This window comes from Eumetopias jubatus, unplaced genomic scaffold, assembly GCF_037043125.1.
Source record: "Eumetopias jubatus isolate StellerSeaLion01/CBP00866 unplaced genomic scaffold, mEumJub1_p1.0 scaffold_12, whole genome shotgun sequence".
Taxonomy (NCBI): Eukaryota; Metazoa; Chordata; class Mammalia; order Carnivora; family Otariidae; genus Eumetopias; species Eumetopias jubatus.
This window is the reverse complement of record NW_028274818.1, coordinates 27,021,739-27,041,095: the sequence shown is the minus strand read 5'-3', so window position 1 is coordinate 27,041,095 and position 19,357 is coordinate 27,021,739. Positions and strand designations below refer to the sequence as shown.

Here is a 19,357-nt window from a genome sequence, read left to right as displayed (position 1 = left end):
CGGGGAGGACAGCGCGCCAAATGTACCATCTGCTTCCTGGGCACCCTGCTGGCTCCTGGGCTGCCTCCCCCTCCACCCAGCAGAGCCCCTGTTGGTGCCTCTCCCCAGATGGTGGGCTGCCAGCGGCACGGGAACAGGCGTCTCTTTGGTGACCAGGTCCTTGGGCTGGGGATGCCGCCTCCTCACCGGCTGGCGCCCAGGAACACCAAAGGCCAAGCACTGCACCTTGGGCCAGGCTGTGCGATCTGCCCCTTCACCTGGCAGGCCCAGGGCAGAGATGAGTCCTGCCAAGGCCATCTGTTCCGAGGACATCAAGGCACATGGTCTTGGAACTGGGGTGTGCAGGGTAGGGGGGATAAGGTGAAAAGGGGCAGGGTCATATGAACAAAGGACAACTCTCTGGCCTGGGCGTCAGGAAATCTAGGCCCCCCCACACAGTGGCTTCTGGTGTTCATGATTGGGGCCCAACCTCGGCAGATGGAGAGTTCTTGTATCCTCCTTGCCGCCATCATCATCATCACCATCATTTGGGAACTTGAAATTGGTCTTCAAATCCTACCTCATCCCCCATTCCCCTTCTCTTGGACCAGAGCCGCCCTCTGGTGATTTTGGTTCAGTCATGGTCCCGTGTTGGGGCTCCAGGTGGTGGGTGGCAGTGTGGTCAGAGTGCCTTAACTCAGCCTCTTTGAATCTTTGGATTCCATCTGAAAAAAGTTAGAGAGGCAAGCCCCATCCCTCTGAGTGCTCCATCACCTGCTGCCTGCTCCCTTAGAGAGAAGAAACTGCCAGGCCTCTCAACAGTGGCTTGGAAAAGAGAAAAGCAGCAGACAGAGAAGGAGAAGGAGAGGTCAGGGTGGGAGGTGGGGAGGGGTACATATGAGCGTGGGAGTGGAGGGGGTAGAGGGAGAGAGAGAGAGAACGCCCTCTCACCAAACAAAAGACTGGGATGGGGGACCCGCTGAGCAGAGAGGAGGGGAAACAGCTGGACACCAGGAAGAAGAGAAGTCTGATTGGCCACATGCCGGTCTCAGCCAGCTCCCCTGCCTGTACCCTGGCCCACAGACGGCCTTTCCACCAGCGTCCCCACTTCTCTGGAAGCTGCGAGGCTTGGTTCTGAAACAAGAGTGCACCCACGGGGTAAGGTTCAAGGTTTGAGGCCCTTGGGCCCCTTTGGGATGCACATGAGGGGCCGGGGTGCAGGTGGGCAGGAATGGGGGGGATGGAAGGAGTTTAGGGCTCTAAGCAAGGGAAGTTGGAGGGTGGGAGTGGGGGAAGGCTCTGATGAAGAGCTCACTCTTGCTACTGCAGAGGGCTTACCCCTAGCCCAGCTAAAGTTAACAGAGGGGGAGAATCTGCTAGACACTTACGCAGCTGGCTTTGTGCACTATCACAAACACACCCTCACACCCACACCACACACATTCCTTCCCCTCTCCGTGCATATGTGCGTAAATGGACACACGCTCATCACGCACTCACATGCTCATTGCGCACGTACACAATCACCTGTGCACACACGCAGACACCTAGGGAATGCTCTAGATGTGGACATACTCCCACAATCACATACAAAGAACACTTTTGTTTCTGTCATCATTTGTTTCCAAAAAGCTGCATTTAGAAAGTATATTTTATAAACCAACATTCTTTTTTAGGCTATATGTCAGCTTTTAAACCCATGTCCTCTGAATGCACTAGGTGTGCCCTATTTATTTCTGCACCCCCAGAGAAAAGTCCAGTGCCCGGAACATAATAGACACCCCATAAATGTTTGTTGAGCAAAGGGGTGAGTGAATGAATAATCTTTTAAAAAGCCACAAGACTCCTTGATGATGAAGTTTCTCTAAACCTAGCTTAGTGACTAATGGTTGTACTCTGTGTGTGTGGTTGTACAAGAGAGGACATCCGTATAAATGCACGAGAGTGTGCCCAAGTAGGAGGGGGTGTGCATGCGGGGAGTAAACGAGCCTTTGCCAGGTGTCTACACTCGACTGTGTGAGTGAATAGAAGTGTGTGTGTGAGCACGTAGGCACTAAAGTGGGGTTGGCAGTGGGAGGGCCTGGCCGGAGATGCTCGCCCCAAGATAGCCCCAGCCTTTAGGGGGCTTGCACATGCAATGAACGCACTGCACTGAGTGTATCATGAATGGCGGGGGTCTGCAAGTGTGGGGGCGGGAAGCGGGGTAAGTTTGTGAGCGGTTCCCACGAAGCCGAAGCTCGAGAGAGCCCTGTCTCTTAGACGGCTGCCCTTCCTCCTGCCCACTCCCCAGGACTGGACGCTGAGGTGATTCAGCCCCATCTTCACTTCTGCTGCCACCTCCTCCCAGGGCCCCCATGAAACTCCCGGCTTTCCTGAGACTGCTGGGTCTGGTGCTGCTGGGGGCAGGGACAGCTTCTCTCCCCAAGGAGAGGAAGCGGAGAGATCAGACGCTTGGGGAAGGCGATTCTTACGCAGTCCTGGGCAACTATGACCTGGGCCCAGACAACTACGATGAGGTCATTGACCTGAGCGACTATGAGGGGCTCATGGACTATGGGGACCAGCTCCCCGAGGTAAGGGGCACACAGCAGACCGGCAGCATTCCCTGCAAGACACTGGGCGTCCGGGGCCCGGCCCCTCTGCAGCTGTCCACCGTGCAGGCCTTCCAAGGCTCCATTCTTTCTCCAGGAAGAGGAGACACTTGTGGCTCCGTAGGAACTTGTCACTTAGATGACACTAAGAGAGAGGATAACCAAAGTTCCGTTTCTTAGCTGGTTTGTAGTAAACTTGATGGGATCCTCCCCCGCTTAGAAGTCCTGTATCTGTCCCCCTGCCTTTAAGTCAGCCCATAAGCCATATATCACTGGGAGGGGCGGGCGGCAGCCATGTCTTCATACTCTCGAGAGAAAAAGAAGCCCCACGAGCCCGTCTGCTCTTAGGCTGTCTTCTAGTCTGAAGCCCTTTCTTGGCCCTTCCTGGCCTTTGCAGGGGCTGATCCAAAGCCTGCACCCATTAGCTGTGTGAGGGCGGTCAGTGCCCCTCTCTGGGCCCATTTCCTTCTCCATATAAGGAAGATGCTGCTCTTTGGGGAGTTCTCTTCCTCCGGCCCCCTTTCTCCTCAGCGACTCTTCGCAAGTTTGAAACTGGTCACTGAGGCCCCCAGAGTTCAAAATAAGGTGCTTCTCAGGCAAAAACTCGCCTACTGTGTGCTGTGTGCTCTGTCTCCAGGTCATAGCGACCAGCCTGGTTCCTCCAACCAGGATTGGTTCCACACAGAGCACAGCGACCCCGAGGACACGCTCTTCAAAGCCCGCGATGAGCCAGCCTACGACGCTGGGCGTCCTGGACTCGCCAAGCAACCACGGTGAGTTCACGGTCACAGGTCCCGATGCACATGGGTCACAGGCCATGCAGCCATGACCCGGCACCGGGCCTACCATGGTGAAGTGTGGTCAGGGTAGGGAGTGAAAGTTGGGGCTAGCCCTTACTGTAAGGGAGAGGAGGAGAAATACCCACAGGACGAACAGAAAGAAAAAAAGAAAGAAAGAAAACCCAAAAGGGGAGGCTGGCTATCCCTAATGCTTTTGGCCGAATGCACACATTGGATAGGAGGGAGAAAAGAAAAAGAAAAAGTCAGCACTCTGCTATGCCTAGCAGAGCCACCCTACCTTAATTAACAGCATCACTAGGGGACCAGGTTGAGTGGTAATTAGATTAGAGACAATTAAAAGCCTGTCGAGAAGAATAAATAACTTCGTGGCTGTCACTTGGCATGGGGGCAAATGACGCAGTCATACTGCTTTTCGGCTCTAAACTCCCCCCTTAGCAGCTCTTTCCCCCTCCCTGATGACCTCCTGGAGACTGGGATGCTGGCATATCCGGCAGGGAAGGGTTGGCGCTCTGCTGGGCATCAGGACTGGAGCAGAGGAGGGATGCAGTTAATTCCTGACTTGCTTGTCCCTGGCTCCTATTCTCTTGAGATATTTGCCTTGGGTGGATCTAGGGTATTGGGGCATCAATAGGAAGCTGTGACCGCTCAGAGCTACAGGATCTCGGGCTTAAAGAGACCATAAAGGGCTTCAGCTGGATGTGTCATTCAAGGCCTTGGGCTAGGAAAGACGCTGAGATCATCTCTGCTCCACCTACCCTGGTCACTGCCTGCAAAGAAGAGCTGCCTCTTCACTGTGGGGCTGTGTCACTGCTAGCCGACCTCCCCCTTGAGTTGGACGACTGCTGGTCTCCCATCAGCTCTGTCCCTTGTAATGGCGAGTGATGGAAACCACCTGCACTCTTCAGGCCTATGAGCCCGTAGAGCCTCCCAACTTTCTAAAGCCAGTTTGGGTTGGATGGCCTGGCCCATGTCTGATGACCACTGGTCATGGAATGAGAACAGGAGAGAGCTGTTGCCCAACAGAAAACTGGGATGCTGACCCCCTAAGAAGGGGAAATGAATTCCGGGCAAGCAGTGTCCACTCCACCTTGGCTTTCTTGCACTTCTCGGAGCCATACAGAACATGACTCACTCCTCACCCACAAGGCAGCTGGCAGAGCGAGCAACTCTTGGCCAGTCCACTTAATTCTGGCTTTATTTCATCGTCATTGTGCCTTTTGGGGCCAGAGAGGAGCCTTATAGAAAAGAGACCGATGGATGTCCTAGAAACACCCACCTAGGCCCAGAAAAACCTACAGAGGACTGGAGCCTGATAAAAGCACCAGGGGGCCGGGACTGGGCAATAACTGGGAATGGATCTGCCTCTCTTAGGTTGGGGGCTGAGTGCCAGGCTGGGAGCCGCCAACAGCTGTGCCTTAGCGCACTGTGACCTTCTGTTCAGGCCATGGCTCAGCCGCTCCCTGAGTGAGCACCATTGGTCCCAGAGGCTAAAGGAGGTCTGAGAAGAGTCTCCCTTTGTTCTGTCTTCCACCCGGGCCAGGCCTGCCCACATGTCTGGTCTGCGTGTGCCTTGGTTCCTCCGTGTACTGTGACGATACTGACCTGGAGAACATCCCTCCTCTTCCCAAGACAACTGCTTACCTGTACGCCCGCTTCAACCGCATCCGCCGGATCCGCGCCAGAGACTTCCAAGGGCTGAGTATGTGGTGCCCTGGCAGAAGACGAGGGCAGGCCTGGCAGAGGGAACCCCCAGGCCCTCTGCCTCCCCCGCCCCCGCCAGCCACATGAACAGTCACAGACACGGTGTCCCACCTGAGTTAGGCTTTCCCTGTTAGCTTTCAGTCTCCCCAGTGCCAAATGGAAATAGCCCCAAGTCTCTCTAATCCCTTCCCTTGAAGATTTTGGGTAATAAAAATGTCCTGTTTTCATTTGTTCTCCCCAAAGCTCTGGAAAGCTGGGAAGGGGAAGATAGGATCAAGCCTACATTTTCAGGATTCTGAGCCACTGTAGCTCTGCACCCTCCTGGCCTCTGGACAAGGCCAGGCTAAATCGGCTCCATAGCCCTGATGCTGTTTACCTGTTTGTTGTTTGTTGTGTGTTTTGCTCCTTTATGCCTTAAACTCTGCCTCAGCTAGGAGACCTGGGCTCTCATCCAGACTCTGCCACTAATTCCCACAGCCTTCTGGGCCATGGCATGCTTTTATGTAAACCAGCGGTGAAAGGTGGGGGTGGAATGGGTCCAGGCATCGGTGGGCCTGTTGGGTCTTGCCTCTACCAAACCCATCCAAGGTGGGCAGCCACCACAGAGGATAGAACTCCAGGTATAGGAGTTGTGTATTGCAGAATCTGAGGGATTTCCCAGGGGGTCCTGGTTTATGACGTTATTTCTCCCTGCTGGGACCTCATGCAGGTGGAGAACTGGCTGGCCTTCACCATCTTAAAAGGGATGGAGCAGGGTACAGGGGGGTCCAGCAGGGGCAAGGAAAGATGATAGGTCCTGTGTCTCCCTGTGTTCTCCCCCATGCCCCACAGCAAAACTGAAGAGGATTGACCTTTCCAGCAATTCCATCTTCTCCATTGATGATGATGCTCTCCGGCTGCTGCCTGCCCTGCAGGATCTGATCCTCCCAGAGAACCAACTGGCAGCTCTGCCCATGCTGCCCGCCAGCATTGAGGTCCTGGACGTCCGCCTGAACCGGCTCCAGAGCTCGGGGATACAGCCTGAAGCATTCAGGGTGAGCCAGGGCGTGTAGCCCACCATCTCCCACATCCGCCCATGCCCACAGCCACACACACACACACACACCATGCCCTCCTGGGACAGCCCGGCTCCAACCCTGTTCTGGGTCTGAAAATCAAACCCCATTTTCTTCATCTGTTCCCATTGTTTTATTAAACTTTTTTGTTGTCGTTGCAAGAGACCAGTTCTGACTCAGGAAAGTGCTTAACAACATGCCAGCCCAAGAACCTCCAGGAGAAGGAAATTCAGGCCTCATGGGTCTGTTCTTGGAAATGGGGGGGTTGGGGGGCATCAGAAGCCAAGGTCAGCAGCTCTCCCTCTCCCTCTACTGGGCACACGTCCTCTTGGCTTCTCTCCGTCCATCCATTCCATTCACCTGTCTGCACCCTCAGCTTCTGCTCCCCGAAAACATTGGCTTGCATGTGACTTGCAATAGTGCTGACTCCAAGCCTAACTCTACAGAAACCTTTATTTCCAAAACCCATCACTAACTAATCATTGTCTTTCTGTGAGCAAGTGCTTAAGGGAGACAATCTGACTGATGGCTGGCTGGCCGGTTCTGATGGGAAGGGCTAAACACTGGGCACAAATCGGGCCCCAGCAGCTGCCCACTCGACAGGGCTCGGATGAGCTCCAGGAGTAGCTCCGGTGCGGAGATGAAGAGCTGCATGGTCACGACTGCCCCCCAGCTCCGTCTCACTCGCAGACGTAGTTTGCCTTGGGTGCCTGTGGCTCTTATTCAGTGGCTCTGGATGTCTCCTGAACATGCTCTTCACAGCCATCCTGGGTTTAACATTTGGAGACTTTTCATTTGGGAAAATCCCTTTCTGATAGCAGAAAGGTTGAGGCTGGACTGAACTGTCCCCTTGTCCTCCCTTTCACGCCATCCCTGCCCCTTGCCCGCCCCTCACCCGCTCCTCATTGCAGCTGACCAGCTCCTTCACAACCCTCCCCCCAGCTGCCAGACCCCAGTGGCAGGCAGGATCGATCCTTCTGCATCCCGTGGGAGTTAGTGCCTGTGAGCTCCCGAGAGACCGGGCGTCCCCTGCAGCCCCCAGTGCCAAGCCTGGCACGTGGCTGAGGCTCAAGAGACCCTCAGGGAACGAATGGGGTCACCTCAGGCGCCCATCCCTGCTGGGTCCAGCAGCACCTGCCAGCCTCCCGTGCCCTTTGCCTCCTCCCTAGGCGCTAGAGAAGCTGCAGTTCCTCTATCTGGCTGACAACCTTCTGGACTCCATCCCCGGGCCTCTGCCCCCGAGCCTGCGCTCGCTGCACTTGCAGGTGAGCAGCCCCCCCCAAGAGCAAGAGCATTGAATAGAGCCCAAGGGGTGGAGGTCAGATAACCGGGAGGCTGCTTAGGCAGCAGGGGCGGGCGTCTCCTTCGCCAAGAGCTCACCGGAGACAGGGATCGGAGGTCTTGCCCAGGCCATTGTCCACAGCCTTGGTGTGACGGCCTTCCTTTCCTTCTCCTGAAAGTGCTTCCTGTCCTTCCATGTCCTTCCTCCCATCTCAGCTGACTGTTTGTTCCTCCCCTGGCCTCCCCTCCGCTCTGTCTCCTCCCCTCCCTCATCCCTCTTACTCTCTCTGCTGGCTCTCCAACCAGCCTCCCCACGCCGCCTCTCCTCCCACCTTGCTGCATGGCCTTGGCCTTGGCCTTACGTGCCTCGGTTTCTCCACTCTCAAGAGGGGAGCTGCTGGGGAGGGCTCATGGATGCACCTTCGGCGCTGCCTGAGGGCACTCTCCAGGCAGACGCTGGGCAGCTGTCAGTGTGTTCTTTCCAGAATAACATGATAGAGACCATGCAGAGCGATGCCTTCTGTGACTCCGAGGAGCACAAACACAGCCGGAGGCAGCTGGAAGACATCCGCCTGGACGGCAATCCCATCAACCTGGGCCTCTTCCCCAGCGCCTACTTCTGCCTGCCGCGGCTCCCCACCGGCCGCTGCTGCTAGCTCAGCTGCCCACGCTGGGGAGGGCCCTCACCACCTTCCACAGGCGCCCATCGCCTCCGCACAGTGGTCTTTCGCTCGGGCCGGAATCGGCCTCCGGATCCAGTTGCAAAACTCACCCCCACTCCCTTCCGCCACCTTCTACACGCTCGTGCACACACACACACGCACGCACACACACACACACACGCACGCACACACGCATGCACACACAGACACAGAGACACATAGACACATGCGTGCGTTAATGTCCTTCAGTAGCCAGATTTGCATTTCTCATCCTCTTTGCTTAACACCTTATGGCTCCTGACTCAGAGAAGAGGAGCGTCTACAGCAAAGCTCATTGCCATATTCCCCATCCCCCTACCCACGCGGAATGCCGGGAAGTCATGGAAGAGGAAGAGAAGAAAAAGAAGGAGGAACCGGGAGAAGCAGTGGCGTGCTTTAGCCAGCTCTTACTACTAGGCTTGCTTGCAGAACTAATTATTACATTTTCCAGAATTTTGTAAGCCAGTCGTTAAACACAGCTTTTATTAAAGATTAAATTATAAGCTCGCATTTAAATATATTAGGTTGAAAAAAATGTAATAAATACTCCAACTCATTCCTTTCCCATTATTTTACTATATTTTACTAGTAACCATGTTCTTGAACTTATTTGTGTCTATGACATACTATATAATGACATAGCCCTCGAGCTCATCTCTTCCCAATGACACTCAGTGACATCACGCTGGTCGTTTGAAATTGGCCATGGTGAGAATATTTACACCCCAGAAATCAGTAAATGCTACACACCTGGATCCTTTGAGAGAGAAAGATCGTTGTTAAGCATTTGCCAGCGCACCACTGAGGAGAAAGAAGAGCTATTTCACCCACTAGGGGTAGGTTGGGGTTTCTATGGGACTTACTTTATTTTCTTGCTCTTCCTAGGCCAAGGACTTACTGTTAGATCTAGAGGGAGCCATTCATAAGGATGGAGACTGACAGGAATCTTCACTTGGATGCTCTCTTTGTAGCGTTCCCCTGTTCCTGGCTTACTGGACAGCCTCTGAGCGTGGCTCCACCAGCCCACGGGTTTCCATCCTTGCCTTGCCCTCTTCCATAGTTAACCACCAGAGGGCAGCCTCGTGCAGAGAAATAAATAAATACAGCCATTTCTCACCTGCAACCTTGGCTTCTGGGCGAGGTCCGCTGTGATGGGAGATGGGAAGAAGGCCAACTATGAACTAGTTGACTTGTTCCTTGAATTTATAAAGAGAGGAGCGATGTCACCCTTCTCCTTATAAGGAGATGTTGGGCAAGAGGGATCTAATAGACGGGTGCTTGGCATCGGGGATTGACTGAAGCATAGAAGAGGGTTGAGGCAGGCAATTTTATTGAGCACCTACCTGCCATGCGCTTGGCACCGTGTCCCATGCCGGTGATGAGATGACGTGTAACACGTATTCCTTTTCCTCGTGGAGCTTAGAGTCTGGCACAGAAACACATGGGCAAGAGTCACACAACCACACTATATAACTCATCACACCGACGGTAAGATGTGCTACGGGAGCTTCCGGGGGGAGACCCAGTCTAGGAGGCCAGCAGACCTGTAAGAAACAACATCTAAGCTGAAACCTGAGGGAGAAGTAGGAGTTAGCCAGGCACTCCATTGTCAAGGCAATCACTCAAGGTGCGGGACATGGTGGGGGGTCCCCAAGTCTGGCTGGGCCCACATGACAGCGATTGCACTCATCTGCATCCCCTGCATGTCTAGCACCCCTCCAAGTACTTTGGATCCTCAGGACAGTCCTGTAAGCAGACAAGGCAGGGATTCTCAGTCACATTCTTGAGATGAAGAAATCAAGAACTCCAGAAGATAAAAGCGCTTCCTGGAGCTCACGTGGCTAGCTGAGGCTTGGACCGAGACACAACACACAGGCTGCAAACGGAGTGGGAAGTCTTAAAGGTGAGAGGGGCCCTCATGGTTCCTGCACTGCCTGCCCCCTCTCTCCTAGAGACCCAGGGATTCTGGCACTGAGACCGGGAAAACTGTGAGCCAATAGCTCCCTGCCTTTCAGAGCAGTAGAGAACAGTAGAATTTCAGAACAGTGAAGTTCTTCCCCTTCCTCTTCCTGTCTTCCAAGGAGCTCGTTACAGTAGGAGGGCTCTCCGTCTCTCTGCCTCTCCCTGTCTCTCTGTCTCTCTGTCTCTCTCTCATCCACCAGTCCTATCTCCTTCCATGTCCTGCTTTATTGGATTACGACAAGGCCTAGGCATGCAACAGCTGAAAGCCTCAAGATCCCCAACTGCAAGAAACCATGGCTTGAAAAAAAAAAACAGAGAATTTTCCAGAACTGGGGTTCCTGGGGGCTAGAAGACACATCATACACACATGCCCCTAGGTTAATCTGTGCTGAGTACAGAAAATCATCTGACCCCCTCTCTAGGGCAGAGAAGGGTGCCAGTAATTCCGGGACTCCTGGAATTTGCCAGATACCATAATAGAAGCCATTATGCACATCAACTCATCCAATCCCAACAAAAACCATAGAAAGTAGGGATGTTTATCCCACGCTGGAAGTGAGGCAACAGGCGTACAGAAGGGCCAGGGCCCGAGGAACACAGCAGTAAGCGGCAGAGCCCGGATTCAAAACAGGGTCCCTCCCAGCACGGGGTCCCAAGTCCTGCTCTCATGCCTCACGTCCGCGTGGGCGCCCCTTTCAAGGCCAGTGGAGGGAGGCAGCTCCTGACTGTTGCTTTCCTGAGGCTGGGACAGGATCTCCCAGGGGACCGGCTGCCTGTGCAGCTGTCTCCTCGTTAATCTCCCATTTGGGGCTAGGGAAGCCCAAGGAATAGAAAGAATGTCCTTGTTGGCTGCCTTGCTGAAGAAATTCTAAACAGCGCATCTGTCCCCAGGCCCCTCCGGAATCCAGAGAGGGGCTGGGCGGGGCGAGAAATCTGAGGCAGCTCCCAGCAGCTGTTCCATCCTGACAAGAAGGAGCCGGGGCTCCGACTTCTCGGGGACCTAAAGCGGTTAGGGTCAGGCTCCCGGCCTGGGAGCAGAGAGCACCTCTTTATCCAGCGCGAGGCCCTCCTGTCCTGCCAAATGGCCAACATTGAGGGTGGGTGGATGGGAGCCAGAGAAGGAGACCACAGCGGGGAGAGAGGGGCAGTCAGGCACAAGAGCAGCCTCACCACCAGGGAACAGTCCGAGGTTGGCTCAAAATGCACCTCGTCCAAGAGCGGGACTCTCCAAGCCTCCCTCATCTGGGTCATCAGTGGCCATCAGCACCTGTGCTCAACCTTGGCCATCTTGATGACGGCCCTGGCTCTTGGATGGCTCCCTAGGGGGCCGTCCTGCCAGCCCTGTAGGAGGAAGCACCTCTCCCCTCTTCAGCGCCCCATGGCCTTGGGATCTCTGCCCAGCCCTGTTCTGTGAGGCTCATGGGGGAGGGGGGGAACACCAGCAGCGGGAGTTTGCAGGGACTGCCCTCCACCTGCCCGTCCTCAGCTCCACAGCAAGGCCAGGGCCAGAGGGGATGGGTGGGGAATGGAGGGCGCCAGGGAGTGACCCCACCTAGACTTTTCTTCCTCCCTAGTCTCTTCCCTGAGGAATAATCTCTTATGTTTGTGCTGCGAATTTGCACTCTACAGAGCTCTTTTACATCTGGGATTTAATGTATAGTCCCACCAAACTCTGTGAGGAAGGTGTTATTACCCCTACTTTCCAGATAGACTATGGGAGCCTGAGTGATTTGTTCAAGAGCGAGATGATTTAACATATAGGAAAACAAGACTGGGGGCACCTGGTTGGCTCAGTCGGAAGAGCACAAGGCTCTTTATCTCTGGTTGTGAGTTCGAGCCCCACGAGGGGTATAGAGATTACTTAAATAAGTCATCATTTCTTGGGAACTCCTGCAAGAGAAAAGGGAAATCTCATCCCCAGCTGCTGGAGCAAAGGATGAGTCCCCTCCCTCCCCAGCCCCGGAGAGCTTTTTGACCAGCAAGGAGTGGGGAGAGCATCTCCCGGGCTGAAAAAATGGGAGCTGCCCGCAGACCTGAGTCCTGAGCCTGCCTCAAGGCCGTCAGGGCCCCGAATCCTGATGGAGCACATGAGGTAATGAGGTGGTTGTGGCTTCGGAGGATCTGAGCTCAGGAAAGCCCTAGGGCTCAAGGACATACTGCCCCCCATCTCTGCCCCCACCCCACAGGCACGTGGGCGGCCCAGCACCCACATGCCTGTGTCTGCGTCCTTGTTGCTCGGGCCCCAAGGAGGGAGGCAGACAGACGGAGGTGGACAGGGCTCTGCCCCGCCCCTCCACTGTCTGGAGCTTTCTCCTCTCCTTCCCCTGCTGGCCCCTCCCCTCCCCCCAGACTACACACCAGCTCGGTTTTGCCCCTCCTCTCTCTCAAGGTTGTCTCTCGGGCCGGGCCAGCTTCACCTTCTCCAGCTTCCACCATCTCTTCTCACACATCTCCTTCCTGTAGCGGCTACCGGCCTGAACCAGGGTCTCCTTATGGAGAGAGGACGTGGCTTTTTCCCCCACCCTTCCCATGTCTCCCTTCTCCTCCAGGGGTGACAAAGCAGCCGAGGGACCACCTTCTTCCTGCTTCACTGCAATAAACTCTCCAAACTCAGGCCTCCTTCTCTTTAGACCACCCTGTGCATCCCTCCCAGGCATGGCCAAGCCTGTGGCCCTGGGCATGACTGAGCACCCCCTCCGGAGCACACCCCCCTGAGCATGCACCCAGAACACACTGCCCTTTCTTCGGCCCCTTCTCCCCCCACCCCCCGGGCTGAAAGTTCTCTGTCTCCTTGCCCTTTGTCCCCTTCTGTGCCCTGGGCACCAGAGCAAACATCTTCTAGCCTTTTCCTGCAGCATAGTAACCAGCCCCATCTTCCAGAATCCTTGTCTTTAGCGTATGTCTAACCCACGGTTTATACACAGGAGGGGGTGCAGTGTTTCCTGCTGTGGCTACCTGCAAAGGGACTGCGGTGCAAGGGAGCGAGCACTAGAATGAGAGTCTGCAGCCCCAGGCCCCCGCCTTGCTGGGTGACACATGGTAGGTCACACCAGCACCTTACTCTGTCCACCTTCCCCTTGGAGCTCCCTGGGCCCCAGCTCCCTCGCGCAAAGCACGTCCAAGCCCGAAGGGTGTTGTCTCTGTCCCCATCCCCATCCCATTCCTCCTGTTTCTGGTGACACAGACCAAGAGTGACAAAGAGATGCCGATGGTAAAGGAGAACTAAGGGAAGCAAGGACAGAGAATACGGACAGCACAGGACGTGTCGCGTCTCCCAAGTCAAGGTGTCTGATCCCAAATCAATTGCACTCTGACCCTAAAAGCTGGCTTAGCTGCAAGCCTTCCTGAGCCCCTCTTGGGTCCCACAGAAAAGGGAACAATCCAAACTCTCCCACCTGGGCCCAGGAACCTTTGACAGGGACACCTATGCTGACCTTTCTTGACACAAGAAGCAACAGCTCTTGAACCGCATGCGGTATGTAATCAACAAATGCCCACCAAAGGATTACCAAATGCAAGCTCAGGAGGGATGCTCCCTCCCCCAGAGGGGCCCCTGCATCCCAGGACAGGCTCCTGGACCCTGGTGATTCTGTTGGGGAATCTAAGAAATCCCCAAGGAGCTGTATCCTGGGAGACAGGCATGATGGCACGTGTGAACCTTGGGGACAAGCAATGGCAGGGGAGACTTTGGCCTTCAGAAGAATGCTACGGGGTGCGGTGGGGGGGCAGGGAGGAATGGGGTGGGCGTAGGAGAGGTGGCACCCGGCAGTGCCTGAGGTTCATGGCTCTGGGTAATCCTGCAAAATACCAGGCCGGAAAGATGCAAACTGCCCCCAAGCTGGGAGCGTTCTGCCCAGTAGGAAGGTATTAAGCAGTTACTCAGTTGTTTCAAGCTAAAGCACCCTGCAGAGGAAGGGAAAAAAAATGTCTTTAGGGATTCAAGTCTCTCAGATCATCTATATACTTGGGTTAAAATCACCTTGCCAATGTAGATGCTACTCCTTTGAACAAGCTGGTCTGAAAATAGGGTCTTTCTTAAAATCAGTACATCCAGATATCATCCCTGCAGAGATTCTGGGAGGTAGAGAAAGATGGGAAGCTGGGAAAAATTCAATATTCCAATGGCCCTGATATTCCTGAGTCCTTTGGTCTAAACCCCTCTGTCCAGGCAGGATTTCACCTAGCACAGAAGGCTGGCTCCCCTGGTTTTAAGTCAGAGCCGGAGGTCCTGGGAAAGCCACCAGCCACCATCTGCAGGCCCGGTGGCAGGCCCTGTGCCAGCCCTCTGCACTGCGTGGATGACCTTATTCCATCCCCAGAGTATCTCTAGCAGGTGGGCACTGCCCATTTTATAGACGAGCTCAGATGGGTTAAGTTCTTTGTCCAAGGTCACACAGGTAAGAAGCGGAGTGGAAAGACTGCAAAGCCCTCACTCGGCCACTCGGATCAGTGCGGTGTGTCTTGCACAGGGGCTAAATCACTAGCACCTCACGCTTCCTCCAGGAGCCTTGCACACTGAACACACCCAACAAACACAGCACTGGGCCAGCTCCGCGGGGGGTGGGGGGTGGGGAGGCAGACCTGCCGAAGAGATCAGACTGTCCGTGGCTCACTTCTGCCCCCTCCCTCTCCTGATATCCCCAAACGGGGGCACAGGCACACCTGGATTTCTCCTCCAAGCCTTTCTAATGCAGATCTTCCCACACCCCCTCCCTTCCTACCTATTGTCTCTGAGCCCAGCTTCTTGGCTCCTGAGTTCCTATTCATCGATTTCTTTCCGGTTCCTTCCACCCTGAGCACAATGGGCTCCTTCCCGCTTGTTGGTAAACAGAATCCCAACAAGCCCCAGGGGTGTGTTCCAGGAGGGGTTTGAGCTCCTTCCCAGTGCAGATAGGAACCCCAGGCCTGCCCCCCCACCTCTCTGCCACCTCCCACATTCTTGCACACTATAGCTTGGGAGACAAGGGGCTCCTTTTTGGAGCTCAGGAGCTGCTCACTCTTGTGCCTGGAATCCTGGAAGAGGAATGGGAAGGAGAAAGTGCATGTGGGTGTGTGTGTGTGTGTGTGTGTGTGTGTGTGTGTGTGTGTGTGTGTGTGTGTGTGTGTGTGTTTATTTGTTTGTTTTGAGCCACTGCCAAGCCAGTTCACACCATTTCACTCCCAGGGGGAGGTCTGGTGGGTGGGCTTTCTAAGTCCGGGCTAGGACAGCCTGCAAGAAGCAGTAATAAAGAAGGCAGAATCCTCAACCCTAGAGAAAGAGGAAACGCGCCACAGCTCCTCCATCACGGGGGCTGATGGGGATCCCCTACCTCTCCATCCAGGCTCACATGGATCCTGAGCCTCAGTTTTCTGAGCAGGATGGGAGAGGAACCCCTGAGTCCTCAAGGTCCACCGACAGACATTTACACAGATCCAGGCCATGCCTCAATGTTGACTATCTCTAGCGTCCTTCATTGACTCTTTGAACAACACCCCTTTATTAAATGCCAAGCACCAGGGACATCACAATAAAGACGGACAAGGTCCCCTATTCTCCGTGGGGGAGACAGGCAGTAATGGCATAAACAAACAATAACAATAACAAACAAACAATATAATTCAGGCAGAGACAGATACTAGAAGACAACAGAACTAAGGTCATGTGGCAGAGACTGGTGGTAGAGGCCAGTGACATTAGAAAAGGTAGTCAGGGAAGGCCTCTCAGAGGTGGTGACCATTGAGTCCCGGCCTTCATGACCAGCAGGCAGCAGCCGTGCAAAAAGCGATGGGACCTTTTTCCAGGCAGAGAGGGAAGAGGGGGAGCAAGGCCCTAGGCAGACAGCAAGCGGGGCAACTGTGAGGATGGAGGAGGCCCCGGTGGAGCGGCCAGAGAAGGGTGGGAGGTGGGGTGGGAGGCATGAGGGTTCTGTGGGATGTCATCAGAAGAGCCATGGGACCTTCTCCAAGGAGCTCAAACACCTTTACCCCTTTGTGTCCCTGTTCAGGATGCTAGAAGCAGGGAAGGAGGGAAAGGAAGCATGATTCACAAACTGGAAGGTGACAATGACCAGAGCCAGTATGACCTTTTAAGGAGGAAGAAGCCCACAGCTTGGCTCGGGGGCCTGGGTAGGGTAATGGGTGGAAACGGGGAACAGAAGTGGAGTAAGAAGGGAGACACCCCGAGCTGAGGGAGGAGAGACAGCAGGAGAGCCTGGCGCGCTGGAGCATAAAGAGCAGGGACTGAGCAGCTCCCGGGGCCGCACTGTCATCAGGATGCCGGGCTAGTCCTGTGCAGTGGAATCTCCCCTGGGTCCTTCGCTCAAGACTATGCACCAAGAGTTCCCCTCTGTCTCAGACCTGTCCAAGTCAGACGTCCGTTCATTTTGGGTCTGTCTGTAGCTTGAGGTGTGCTCCAGAGAGGCAGAGGCCCCTGCGCTGGGTGCCATGGAGACTGGAACCCAGGTGAGAAGTGTCCCTGCGGGAACCTTCACCTGCTGTGTGGCCTCAGGCAAGTGGCTTCTCTGTCCCCCTCCTCTGGCCATGACAGAGTTGGTTTCAATGATCCCCAAGGTATAAACAGTCTGGGACTCTGAGATGCCACATGGCCTTTGGTTTACTTGACAGAGCCCTGAGAAGGTGGACCTTAGAGTTGAGGCCACCTACGGAGTCTCAGAGCCAACCAGTGTGCAGCGCCCCCCCCCATGACGCCCCGGGAACAGCCGCCTCCCCACTGTGGTGGGCCCCTCTGCTCCCCTTAGTGCTGAGGGAGCAGCGTTCCAGGGGCATGCCCACTCACTCCTGGTGTCTGCGCACTGCTCAGACCCAGCCACCTCCAAGGAACCGCCCCTCCCTCAGGGACAGGAACTCCCAGAAGCTTCCATAAGTGGCCATCTTTCCATGCCAGGGCTGGGCTGGATGCAGCCCCCACCCCTTGCAAGGCAGAGAAAGGGCCCCAGTGACCATGTAAACACCGTCCCTGCAAGGAAGGAGTCTGTGACTTCAGTGGGGGAACTATCTCCCCCCCCCCCGGAGAGCAGCAGAGCCCTGTCCCCTGGTGAGAGGGCCTGGGGTGGGCGCGGGGGGTCAGAGCCAAGATTTCATGCCCTCTGTCCTTTTCACCTTGTTGCTTCAGGGCCAAACAGGCTCCAAACCCTGGCCAGCCCTCTCCTTCCTGGCTCCTTCCCTCTAGCTCCTGCAGGAGCCTGGGGATAGCTTCTTGAACACACTGCCTGCTTTCTCATGCACAATAAATGCTCCCCCACAGAACCCGCTGCGCTTTCCACCACATTAGTAATCAGTGCACAGAACAAGAGCTTTCTCTTCCTCTCCTCCCCCGCTCCTGTCTCTCTCCTCCCTTCTCTGTTTCTCTCCCCCACCGCTTATCTTCTCCTCCTGCCTCCTCCCCACCCGTCACAGAGCCACTGCCACCTCCCGGGAAGCTGAGGTTTATCAAGTCTTTGGCTTTGGCATAAGGAAAACAGCCTTATTTTCCTCACTTTGAGAAGGTGCTGACAGGGACAGCTAGGGAAAGGGTGAAAGCATTATTACCTCCGTGGCTGAATCTGGCTCTATTTGCTCCTGTCCCTGCTCCACTGCTCCTCTGTCCTGTCTGGAGTCCCCCGTCCTCCTGCCCCTCACCTGTGAGCCTTTGCTCCCCGGGCCCACCCACGCCCCATCACTCCTTCATTCCGTGCATTCACTCATTTGGAGTCATCTCTTTCAGGTGCCGAGGACTCCAGGCCTGACACAGGGGTGCGCGGGTCCGGGGATAAGCCGTTAAAATACAAAGTGTAACCGCTGCCGAGGTGGCGCTCAGCGCCAAGGTGGGACAGCCACCACACACCCCCCCCTTTCCTCGGTGGCGACAGAGCCCCAGGAAGGCGCGCTGGAGGCGGGGTGGTACGGAAGGTGCTGGAGAAGAGACCTGCGGCGGAGAAGGGTGCTCGCGGGGTGAAGGGCGGGCGGGAGAGAGGCCCTCCTGGCCCACCGCTTGGCTGCACAACCAGTGGCCTCGGCGTTCAGTGCTGGGCGAGGCTGGGGGGGCAGGGGGCGGGTGCGCAGAGCTAAGCAGCTTCAGGAGGAGGGGCCCGGAGCGGCCGGGGCTTCACACCGGGGCTAGGGGCGGGGCGCGGCGGGCCGGGCCGGGGTTGGGAAAGTCCTGTGCAAGGGGGTTTTGACCGGGATGAGGCCGGAGACGGGCGGGGGCGGAGGCGGCAGGAATTAGGAGGAAGGTGTGAGTTGTGAGCGGGACGGTCCTGCCATGGATCGCGCGGGTGGGGCTCTGCGCCGAGGGCTAAGCGGCATCCAGGAGTGGCCGTGGGACCGACTCCCCGGCGCCCCTGGCCCCGCACCGGCCTGGGACGGCCCCGTGGGCGCGCGTGCAGAAGGGACAACAGAGTGGCCGAGCAGCAGTGGCTGCAGAGGGGACCCAGAAGGGCAGGAAGGGGGCAGACGGGAAGACTGAAGGAGACCGGCCGGCCTCCCTGGGAGCCAGTGGGGCAGAGTCCGCGGTGGGCTTGGCGGTGCCCTGGCCGCCGGCCAGCAGTCTGGGCTCGCCGCTGCCTCTCCCCTCATTGCCTGGGTCTTCCTCCAGCCACCCATCATCAGTCACAGTGACGGCTCCATGCTGAGCACCAGTTGGCCGTCCAGGCTTCTTGGCGGGCTCCAGTGGATGGACACCCCACGACCCTCCTGCTCAGAGAGCTCTTGCTGCAGGGGGCGGGGGTGGCACAAAATCCCCTCTCATTAAAAAAGCAACCAAGTAATATTAATAAGAAAGGCACCTATTGTCAAAGAAGTGCATGCTAAAGCCATGCCAGGGAGAAGGGGTGGATGGGGGAAGGAAGGAGGTAGGGACACCCTCTCTGGCTCAGGAGCACTGAGACCAAGTGGGATGTGACATCCATAATTCATAGCCAATCAATCCTGCAGGGGCTGGTGCTCTGACTGACCCCTTCGGAAATCCCTCTCTTCTCTGACAGCTGAGCCCGTCTCCTTGGAGGCCTAGGGCAGGAAGGTTTCTCTGCGAGATGGACTCGGAGCCCTGCAGCCAGGATGATGGATGAGCGGGCAAGGGCTGCTCGGGGCAGCCAAGGCCAGTGGGGCTGAGTAGAGAGAGAAATATGATGGCAGAGCAACTCGGAAGCAAGAGAGAGGCCCCAGGGGCTGGATGGGGGCAGCGGGGGAGCTGGTCCCTCTCTCGCCATCTCCCCTTGCCTCTCTGTCTCTCCAACCAGGTCCTAAGTCCCGTGACACAAATGACATGGAGAGGTTGGGGACAGCTGAGAGACGAAGGCGAGAGATCAATG

The 19,357-nt window shown here is 56.0% G+C and overlaps 1 protein-coding gene across 1 annotated transcript; it reads left to right on the top strand.

Annotated features, from left to right (window-relative positions):
- Positions 1-2,333: 2,333 nt before the first annotated feature.
- OPTC (opticin) lies at positions 2,334-8,063 on the top strand. Its single transcript, XM_028120094.2, has 6 exons — positions 2,334-2,552; positions 3,208-3,343; positions 4,911-5,069; positions 5,903-6,105; positions 7,296-7,391; positions 7,893-8,063. Exons 1-6 carry the CDS (start codon positions 2,334-2,336, stop codon positions 8,061-8,063), a joined length of 984 nt encoding a protein of 327 aa, XP_027975895.1.
- Positions 8,064-19,357: the final 11,294 nt, after the last annotated feature.